An 11,624-nucleotide genomic window follows, 5' to 3' on the forward strand; every position below is an offset into this window, starting at 1 on the left:
TGCACACATGTACATTAAAAGATTCAGTTCTTTTTAATTTAGTAAGAATCATGTTGAATTAATGGGATTTTTGCATTGGGGATTGTTGTCTTCACCTGAAATTAACCAAAAAGTTCCACCATTAGGTATCACATAAAACCAGAGACTTGTAAAACAAAAACCTCAATAACTTAATTCTTAAGTCTTCATCAGAATCATTAATTTGGAGCACGGACATTTGCAAAATCATAACATGTTACTATCATTTAATCCCGAAATGATTCCATTAAAAGTCAATAAACAGTAATATATTATTATTGTTACTGAACTTCTGTTATATTTGCATTTAAATGTGCAGTGCTCTTTGTATTTCCGAAGATAAGTGTGGTGCATATAACAACTAATTAATACTTTTTGGTGCAAACTCAATAGTTTTTTTTTTTCCATAATGCGCCTTCTCATAAACACACATGAATTATATTGTCACTGAGAAATCTAGTGCATTCAACAGCCAACGCTTTCATGCTTATTATTGATATACAGTATGTGTGTCTATTTGTCAAGATGCATCATCAACGCAGGAATTACAAAGGAGTTAGAAAAAACAAAATGCACAAATAGATGAATGCCACCTTATTTATACACAGTTTATGAATAGTAAATCTCTCTCTCCTCTCCCTGCTTTTGCCTGAGGGGACCATGCTGGCACCCTACCACTGTCAATCCCTCCCTTCACACAGAATTCAAAATTCTTTTCTATTCTGAATTATGTGTCATCTTCCGCAGTGGGATGGCGTCGGCCCATTTCCAGACTTGGCGGAGCCCCCGAAAGGCATCCAGATGTTATGGCACCCCACCATCGTCAAGCCCTACCTAACACTGCTGTCTGAGTGCTCCAACCCAGACACCCTGGAGGGAGCAGCTGGGGCTCTGCAGAACCTAGCTGCTGGCAGCTGGAAGGTAAGGACTGTGTCTATGTCCCTGTGATACTAAAGGACATCTGCACAAGATATTGAAATTCCAGTGGGTGTCAAAGTGTTCTGAAAGTGAGAAATCTCAGCACACAGCAAAATAACAACCCTAACAGTCGCCATAATCTGGTTGTTTGTGCTGTGGGATAGCAAACATTACTTACTGGACTTTGTTGTTTACACATGTCTTTTTATGTAATGGCATCTAAAAGACTCAAGTCAGAATAAATGCAATAAATAATAAAAGTGCCTTATTTTCATAAGTGTGTTTCAGGTAATGACAAATTATACAGGGGGCCATTTGATGACTTTAGATTTAAAATGTTTTTTTATGTCATTTACCAGCCTAATTGCTTTTTAACTGTCTGCCAGTTAACTTGAGAGACAGCACTTTGGTGTAGACAGACAGCATCTTTTGGGCAAATTCTAACAATAATCCTGCACTTAACAGATGCCTTTTTTTATGAAATGACAGTATCATCGATTTGACAAAAAGATATCATATTGGATCCTTCCAGACATTTCAGTAGTGCCACCATGAGGTTGACATTTTTGGTTTTACATAAAAAACGTTTTTCATCAAGTGCCATCAATCAGGTCAGAGCATGTTAGCATGCCAACATTAGCATAATCTCAAAGCCCCGCTGTGCCTAATTACTGCCTTACAGAGCGTGGCGGTAAACTCTTAAATGAATCCTTACATGTTTCAAAGTGCAGCGGTCTTCAGCTGTGAAATTACATTATGTCATGTACATTTTTTATGACATGATATGATAATTTAAAAGAAAAGAATAAAATCAATCGCACCCTACCTTTGAAAACACATATTCAATTTTGAATTTAAAGAAAGAGTTAGCCATAATATGGTACATCAATTCAGAGGAACAAACATAATACACCAGAAAAAAAGGTGCATAAAAACAAATCTCTGATGCTCTCTCTGTCCTCCTCCAAACCCTCCCTTCCCACGCTCCTGCCCAGTGGTCGGTGTATATCCGGGCCGCAGTGCGTAAAGAGAAGGGCCTCCCTATCCTTGTGGAGTTGCTGAGGATAGACAATGACCGGGTGGTTTGTGCCGTGGCCACTGCGCTGAGAAACATGGCTCTGGATATCAGGAACAAGGAGCTCATTGGTGAGTCATAGAAAGAAACAAAAAGTGAAGTGAGGGGAAAAAATGTGACACAAAAAATTGTCTGTCAGTGGGTTAATGCATAATTACCAAAGTAAACCAACTTTATTCAAGAATTTTATTGAAGTATTTTTTATACTAGTGGAGTAATGTGCTTAATTGTGCCTTAATTCATGAGAAGGGCACATAAAACAAGTGCATTCATCTTGATCTGCTTTCAGGATTACTCACTTGCCTTAATATTGAATATGATACATTTTTGAAGTAGACATGTTTAACAGTAATTCCATAGAAGGGGCTGTTAAATCTGACTGATCGTTTGATGCTTGATTTTCCTTTGGAGACCGAGTGATGTCTGTAATAAACTGCTTTTCTGCTGGTCCCCATAGCAACAACCTCATGCCTCCTTCCACTTAGTCTGTCTGATGCTTGAGGCTCTGAGCGAAGTGGTGTGTGTATATGTGTGTGAATGCAGAATGTGTACAGTGTATGTAGGTTGTAATGTCAATCCTTTACCCCACACAGATAGGTCCGCTATGAGCCAACTGCTGTTTTTTATTGCCGCAATGTTGTTTGTTTTATATGTTTGTAATAGTGAGAATATTGCCAACATTGCGAGTATGTGGCAATTAAGCAGTTGTTTTACATGGTTTAATATTGTTTGATAACTTACTGTACTTACTTAGATTATCTGGAGATAATTGTGTTTTTTAAAAGCTATTAATCAAAATGAGTGAGTATGTATGCTTCAGGCACCAGCAGGATTTTTTTACAGCATGAAAACACATTTAGTGTGGATGTGAACTGTCAGTAGGTCATGACATGGCCACACCCCAGGGTCAATTCAGAATGAGGGGCAGAGTGGACAAGATTGCATGACAGCAGTACTGGGGTGTCGTGGGAAATGTAGTCAGTCTCTGTTAGATCACGTGACCAAGTCATCATCATTGTCTGACACCCAGCCAGGCTGGATTTTCTTACTTGTGGCTGGGAGTTTCATACGTTTATAAGATTAGAAATAACCACAGTCGACATGCATGTATTATTTATTATATAAATATTACGGGCCGAGGGGTCAGCAAAGGGGAAGGGTCATGTTTGTTTGTTTGTTTGTTTGTTTGTTTTATGTTTAAATCAGGGCAGACAAAAATTTTGGGTTCAGGGAGGAGGTCCTTTTATGTTTCAAATCAACTAGCTATTCTCAAAATTGTGCAAGTTCGGAGAATCGAATTAGACATGAATCTTTAGATATTAGTTACTGAACTTTATCTCTCCATTTACCTGCAGTTATTCCCACCTTGGGAACATAGTAAAGTAAAACATGTCATATAAAGTTAGCATATTGTCTAAGTCAAGTCCAGCATTACGCATCACCAACTGTTTCTACTAATTGGTGAAGTTAGTAGAAATAGATTTAACTTTGCCTCACTGTGTTGCAAAGTATCCAGTGTTCAGTTAATTCAGTTTCATTTGCAGTTATGTTAGATTAAAGGTCTAGCCAAAAAAAACATATGCATTAATTTTAGCATAAAAAAAGCTCAAATTGTCTGTCTTTCATTTCCACCTCGTCTCCTTCTTTCCACCTTTATTCTACATTATTCCACCCACCCTGTCACTCTTACCCACCGTGCCCACAGGTAAATACGCCATGAGGGACCTGGTGCATCGTTTGCCCGGAGGCAGCAACAACAACAACACCACTAGCGGTGGGGGAGGAGGAGTCGGCAACACCAGCAGCCTGGTGGGGAAGACCATGTCGGACGACACCATCACGGCTATCTGCTGCGCACTGCATGAGGTCATCACCAAGAACATGGAGAACACCAAGGCCCTGAGGGATGCTGGCGGCATAGAGAAGCTCATCGGCGTCGCCCGCAGCAAAGGAGACAAGTAAGCCGAATGGGAAGACGTTGTCATGGGAAGAGGGTAAAAAGAAAGAAGATGAAAGGATAGAAGAATGAGAAAATTAGTTGTGGGTATTGTCATGGGGCAGTGTTCTTATCAAGCATAAACAGTTTTTATACTTTGGAAGGAGCAAGGTGCAACAGCATTAGAAACTGTTAAACTGAAATTAGAAAGAACACAGAGGGAATTCAGTTTCAACAATCAATATGCCAAATGTGACTAAAGACTACAGTACCCAAGAGAAGAGAAGACAAGAACCACAGGGGCATCTTGACATTGCCTCATAGTTAAAAAAACACAACACTGTGACGTAGTTGCTGAATTCATGCAGAATTTATCCAGAATTGGAAACTGGATTTATTTGCAACCACCATTTTAAGGAATGTGACGGGATGTTTCTAAGCACAATTCTATGTTGTGAAAACATCACTCATCAGCATCAGACTCCTGAAGTCAGTTGCAGTTGGACTGGTCTGTATTTAATTGTCTCTATTTAAATGTTTCTGAATGTTGATTGTAGAATGCATACATTATTACCAATAAGGCGGCCTGCTGTTCTATAAGAAGGATACATTTAGTCAGTTGTTCATTAGCAAAGCACATAGCGAGCTGGTGGAACACGGGGATGCATGGTGGAGAGAGAGATATTTAGGCATGAAGATAAGGAAATTGATTGGTGGAGTAGGATAAGAGGGGGATGTAGACAAGTCCATCAGGGCAGTGGAGAAGTAGGTGGAATAAGAAAGGACTGGAACGTGGCTGTGGTTGAGAAGGAGTGGAGAGATCATGCAGCAGAGACTCAGGGGTGAGGCAAGAGGAGGGTGAAAGTAAAGGTTTAGAGAGGCTGTGTGCTTGTTTTAGAGCTATGAGTCAGCAGTCAAAACAGTCAACAGAAAATAAGGTCCATTCTGTTTGCCTGCACACCAACATTTTGTTTCTTGCCATTTTGTATTTATTTGACAGTTGACAGTAAAGATAGTCAGGGAACAATGGGGAGAAAGCAAGTGGGGTGAAATGCAGGGAAGGTCCCCAAATCAAACAAGGACATGATAATTGGTGTCTTAGACCACCTGCAATTTTACTCCAGCCCTCACTTAACTATGATTTGTCAATGAGACTTCAGTACGCTGCCAGTGTCTGAATATTGTCCCTTATATCTAGATATCTATTCTGTCTTGCTAAGGCAGAGAGAAGTAGCAACTCATTTTATATATTTTAAGGCTGATTTACCAAAACTATAATTGCCATATAACCTACATATTACAAAAAAATAAGATACTAAACTGACTTTGGAAAGTCTTCCAATTTCCTGTCCACTTCAAACAAATTCATTTAATAAAAACATGATCTTTATTTTGATTATTTACAGTCCATAGCTTTTTAAGAATGAAATGTTGGCTATATCTGTTTGTATGGAAGCCCTAAGCCGCCATCCACTCTTATATTTCTACCATTAATATTTATGTTGAAACAAACATAATAAACAAATTTACATTTAATACATCTAAGTATCTAATTTAAAGGTAGCCTTATCAAATTGGATTCATTCCGAGTCAACATTTTAGGTAGGATTTTTTCACTGTCATGATTGGAATTAGCTACTGTCAAGTATGTGGAATATCTAATGGATGTACTTTCATTTCTAGATAACAGTTTGGGAGAAATCATTATGTAAATATGACTTTAGCATGTTTCCAATTACCATGGAAATATTTCCATGGCATATTTTTAATACAATAAAACGGATGTCAAAAAGTCTGTGAAGGTTCTCAGTCATCCAGGTTATAGTTATCCAAACTATCCAAACTACTTGACTTTGACCTTCCTTGGATAGAGATGTCAAAAAGTCAGATTCAGGTCTCAACTAAATGTTGCCCAAATATGTAGTCACAGCGTTTTGCTTTTGTACAGCAGATGGCAAATTTGGTTCTTATTTTTGCATCTAAAAGTTACATTTATTTTCTCCAATGCTTAAAAAATCATAGGTTGAAACTAATTTCTGAAAGTATTGAAAGTAAACATCATTAGTTACTGTCGTGGAAATTATATTCCTGGTGCGGGGTTGAGCAAAGAATTGAGTTACAACCAACCGTTGTCTTTGAAGAATTTATTTAACAAAAGAGAATAAACAGAGCAGTACTTAAACACATATACAGCTGGTCCAGAGACATGCCGCCTAAGGTGGCATCATCATTTACACAGTCTAGGTGTCTATGTTTTGGGGAACAGAGATCCTGTCTCGGCCTTGGATGAATATTCCAGGAGAGGAGAGGAACAATAAGAGAGGGAAAACACCAAAACAATCTCACAGCCCTAAACCCTAGTAAATGTGGACGGATTAACATAAGGAGTATAGGAGAGGAAAGGTTAGGGACAAAAAAACACGAGATATAGCGAGAATAGTAATAATAATAATATTAAGAGATCATACATAAAAGATTAAATGTAAGAGGACACAGTTTTCTGCCATAAGAGTTACTTTTTGAGATACTGAAGGTACAGCCATTAATAAACACGTACTTTCTTGTCTTGTTCCTCAGAGAACATTATGAAGTTCCCTGCTTTGTATCACTGAGGCCTGACCTTGATATGCTGTCACAGAATACAAAACGATAACATTTAGCAAAATGATTTGAAGAAATCAAGTTTAATTTCCTAGGCGCAGATAAGGCCATATGAGCCAATTAAACCCGCAGCCATTAGTCAGCTGAGACAAACCCTGGAGGATGCAGAATGAAATATTGGCCAATCAATCAATCAGCCGTCTTTCTTCTTCGGAGGCTGCAGTGAGAAGATTCTTTAGAGGCTAGTTTAGTGTCTCTGCGTTATGTCTTGATTTCTTCATTATTCTGCAACGTGATGTTTTGATAGCTCCCACTAGTACAAAACAAAAGACAGTCAAGCTTTATACTGTATGTGTTTTGTCCTCTCTGCTGAATTCCCAGACATAGTCCTAAAGTGGTGAAAGCAGCATCTCAAGTCCTGAACAGCATGTGGCAATACAGAGACCTCCGCAGCCTCTACAAAAAGGTAAAGTCCACAAGGCTGTGTTAACACTGGAAATGTCAGTCAGGTTGATGTTTCAGTAGATATTGCTGACAGACTGGAAACTGACTAATGATCAAAGCATTTTGAGGCATGTAGATTTGTTCTGACACTGTCTCATCTCTCTCTTCATTCATTTCGTTTCTTGCCTTCTCTTTTTCAGGATGGCTATTCCCAGTACCATTTTGTCGGCTCTTCCTCCACAATAGAGAGAGACAGACAGCGACCTTATTCTTCCTCTCGTACTCCGTCCATCTCTCCCGTACGGACCTCACCCAACAATCGATCAGGTGAGTCTACACCCCGACGCTCTCTTGTCTTCCCTTTTCTCTTCCGTCTCTCTTTCCATCAGTACAGTCCAGTCAGACAAGCATCGCTCTAAGCTAGCTGAAGTCTGCTTTAACCTTCACACTACGGTGGCTATGGACAAATTATTCTGCTGTCAAGTAAAATCCTTGCACCATGCCTCCTAAAAGTCGTCTTGAAATGACGGATTCTCTGACAAAAATCCAAGATCATGGGCTCTTCAGTAGATGCCTCTCGCGCCACAACCATACAAACAATGATCTGATGTATTGTGGCTCATTTTCTTTACCTGATATTTATGCTTATTATTTAATGATGGAAAATATCCCTCCTACATACACAAGGTAGTGAGTCAGAATGAATAAATGCACAACTAAACTACATCCGGCTCCAATAGAAATGGACAAAAAAAAATGAAAGAAAGGAAGATTACTGTGACCTAAAAGTGACTCTGGCGCTCATTCAGACATGAGACTGACATGTAAAATTGCCAATCCATAACAAGGTGCATGCCTGAAAGAGGCAATAGTATCAGTCCTGCAATAAATACAGTAGCAGATTGATTGGATTAATTGTTTTCATGAGGCTGAAAACTTTTTTTAAAAAAGCCTACAATTTATTGTTCTGTATCTGTTAACCAATATATAATTCAAAACAATTTAAAATAGTATGAGAGAGCATTCGAATAGGTTTCATGGGACCATTACATTTATTCATTTAGCTGACGCCTTTATCCAAAGCGACTTATAATTGCTATATACGTCAGAGCTCACACGCTTCTAGATCAATTAGGGGTTAAGTGTCTTGCTCAGGGACACATTGGTGGACGTGTCACAGTGGGGAATTGAACCCCGGGTTTCCTCACACCAAAGGCATGCGTCTTATCCACTGCACCATCACCACCCACCTATACCCACCACCTATATTTAAAATAAACACTAAAACTGAATTTATGAGGCTGTCAACTGACTAATTTCACATTTTCTATTTTGTTTCTCAATGCCAGCCGACGGCCCACAAAGCCATTTGGTTAATTTTATTGCCGTGTAAATTTGTTTTCACATAAAAAATAAAAGCGTTCCATTGTAAAGCCGTATGAATGTGTACATTTCTGCAACAGTTGTTTATCGCAGCGGCAGGCTGAGAATAACTGCTGTGTAGGTGCTGATATTACAATAGACTGGTGATATTAGCAGAGCATTAATGAACTTATGGATCAGTGCTAACTGTGTTATAATATGCAGAGGAAGAGAAAAGAGACGGAGGCAGCCACACAAACAGGCTGGCAGGCTGCATCATCACCAGCAGCTTCTTTGTGAAAGGCTGCTGATAATTATTTAAATATTAGAGGGAACGTTACTGAACCATATGGCACTGAATCAATAGCCTCCAACATGGCTAACCAGATCTAACTTATTATCTTTGCCTCTGATCCCGCCAACCCCCCCCCCCCATCTCAGTCCAGAATTTTTTTTTTGTGTCTGTGTGTATGTACATTTTCTATGATTTCAATTTAGCTCGTTTTGGTACAAGTGGATATTTGGGTTAGTAATGCCAAGACAGACTGACAGACATTAATAGGCCAGTGGGAGTTTAAGATAATAAAAATATGTACATGTAGTAAATACAGAGAGAGAGAGAATGGCCTGCATACAGACAGAGTGAAGGAGAAGATAAAGGCAAGAGTAAATCAGATACAGGGAGGATGGGTGACTCAGTATTTACCGCTTTGAAATTACACCCTGGTCAAAAAGCTAGATTTGTTTAGAATGGCACAAAACAGCATCCAGTCCCCCCCGTTTCACTTATTTCAGGCTGATGGTTAGAAGTAAATACATACAGTGATGTCTCAGAGTGCTGTGCCTTTGTTGAGTTCCCGGCACGTAAATGCAAAACATCAGTGAAAAAATAAATGCGTGGCCTAAATACTTATCCTTGCTGTTGTAGTGTCCTCCTTGTGAATCCAAAAGAGAATTGAAAATGTGTTGCTGATGGTTAATGATGAATTGAGGGTTAAAGATATTCCCTCTGTGTGTGTGTGTGTGTGTGTGTGTGTGTGTAGCAAGCGCCCCTGCTTCCCCCAGGGAGATGATGGCTTTGAAGGAGAGGAAGGCAGACTATGAGTCGACTGGCAATGCCAGTTACCATGGCAACAAGGGTGAACACACATCCCGGAAGGACGCCATGACGGGTAGGAATTTCATACTGCATGTCTGACACAAAGACGCAGTCTCCCATAAAGCTAATGTGTGTTCGGCATATAGTGTATAGCTTTAGGTATAACCACATCTGTAGGTTTTACAAATACTAAAGCAGCCAGCATTCAGCATTTTGGGAAAAAGGCTAATTTGTTTTCTTGCAGAGAGATCTACGAGAATACATTGTCTGTACAGTAAATAAGAAGCTGGAGCCAGGTTAACATAGCTTAGCGCAAAGACTGGAAATGGGGAAAGGGCTAGCCTGTCTATGTCCAAAGGTAATAAAGTCAGGTGACCAGCACCTCTGGAATTCACTAATTAACACTATATAGCTTGTTTGTTTAATACATTGAGAAATCTTGGTGTTAAAACAACAAATTGTGTTTTGGGGGGAGAGTTTTTGTGTTCTGATCAGAATCAGAAAGTAGTGTTTTACACATAGGAGGAATTTGCTTTGGTGATAAGGTGCTACACATAGACAAACATATAGCTGACATAAATAATAAAAGAAATATATAAATATGGAATAAACAAATGCAAGTTATATATAAGAAAAATAAAAGAATAGAGAAAAATAAGTATTAAAAATAATACTATTTGCAAAAAGTTATTGAGAGCAGGAGTCAAACCTGAAATCTTTGGATTACAAGTCCTGTGCTTTACTAACTGAGCTAACCAGTCACACTATTGCTCTCACACTGGATTCCTGCAGTCTCTGGTTACTTGCTGGCTTCATCATTTTTTACAGATCAGTCAAGTGAGACATATACAGGGCTTAAAGTTCTCCGACACGAAGGTGTTTTTGTATTCGTGTAGGATTCATGTCTGGACCTTTGCCAACGTAACAAGGCCATTTTTGTCAGAATGTAATCCACGGCTTCACAGATAAGTGATTTTGATAATGGGCAGTGCTTGAAGTGGGCCACCGATACCAGTAAGTTACTTCTACATTTTACTCTTTGGCGTCCCGGGACTTTTCTTGCGTACCGGTGGGCTCTATGTGGCGCTCATCTGTTCCCATTCTCGCCTGTTTGCTAATCTCTGTCGGCGGAGACGGACCAGGTAGAAGCTCGGTGCCTTTCATGCAGCCGTGAGCCCCCATGTGAATGGGGAGTACCAGCAGGGCTGGGCAATAAAACAATAATATAATTATGTGATATAATTTTCCTCAATAGCCTAACAATTTAACAAACCTTTCATAAGTGTTTGATTTAATTCATTTGAATTACGAACAAATCAGCACTTTAATTTGTTGAGATATAAATGAACGTCTGGGAAACACTGGATCCGCTGTTTGGCATTAAGTGTTTGTTCTGACCATTAAAATAGTTTAAAACCACAATTAACCATCTTGTTTCTTCAACTTTCACTCAGGAGCAAAATTCTGCCTTATAATGATTTGACATTTATCATAAGAATAATCGATATTGAATGATGTGAAATGTTTATCGTGATAACATTTTCAGCCATATTGCCCAGCACCTGTATTTTCCACTGATTATATGTGGTGGCAGGAGATGTTACCAGAATGCAGGAAATGAACTGTTTTAATGCTAAAAATATTCTTGAGGAGGACGCCCAGACCCCCCTTCATATATTTCCACATTGAACGTTTTATCAAACCAGTGTACAGTTATCTTCTCTTCATCTTCTTGTGAACCCAGAATTGTGTTTTTTCATGTTTCGTGAGCTAAGTGTATGTCACACCCCTAATCTGAGTCCCTTTGTCCCAGTCAGTTTACAACACAAACTTACGCTCTTGCCCCCTATCCTCCATCTTTGTCGTAAACCCCAAACGCATTTCAGGCACAGAAAAATTTCTTGCTTTAAGCCCTGCATATAGTGTTACTTAGTGAGCTCTAGAGGTGCTTAAAGGATGGTTTTCTTATCTTTGGACAGAGCCAGGTTAGCTGTCCCCCCTGTTTCCAGTCTTTGTTACGTTAAGTTAGCATCATATTTAGCATACAGACATGGGAGTGGTATCTGTCAGCAAGAAAGCAAATGAGCATATAACACTTTTTCTTCTTAAGTGATATGAACCTACAATTAATGCTACTTTTTAAAAGGAAGTCAACCAGTTTATATAACTAA

At 39.2% G+C, this 11,624-nt stretch overlaps 1 protein-coding gene across 1 annotated transcript in view; it reads left to right on the forward strand.

The window, feature by feature from the left end:
* ctnnd2b (catenin (cadherin-associated protein), delta 2b) overlaps positions 1-11,624 on the forward strand; it is a 165,073-nt gene that overhangs the window by 145,169 nt on the left and 8,280 nt on the right. Inside the window, exons 18-23 of the mRNA XM_046051113.1 lie at positions 766-939; positions 1,932-2,082; positions 3,717-3,969; positions 6,930-7,014; positions 7,193-7,319; positions 9,398-9,526. Of these exons, the coding sequence (XP_045907069.1) occupies positions 766-939; positions 1,932-2,082; positions 3,717-3,969; positions 6,930-7,014; positions 7,193-7,319; positions 9,398-9,526 (919 nt within the window). The remainder of the gene's footprint in view (positions 1-765; positions 940-1,931; positions 2,083-3,716; positions 3,970-6,929; positions 7,015-7,192; positions 7,320-9,397; positions 9,527-11,624) is intronic.

Source organism: Micropterus dolomieu, linkage group LG06 (genome assembly GCF_021292245.1).
Source record: "Micropterus dolomieu isolate WLL.071019.BEF.003 ecotype Adirondacks linkage group LG06, ASM2129224v1, whole genome shotgun sequence".
Classification (NCBI taxonomy): domain Eukaryota; kingdom Metazoa; phylum Chordata; class Actinopteri; order Centrarchiformes; family Centrarchidae; genus Micropterus; species Micropterus dolomieu.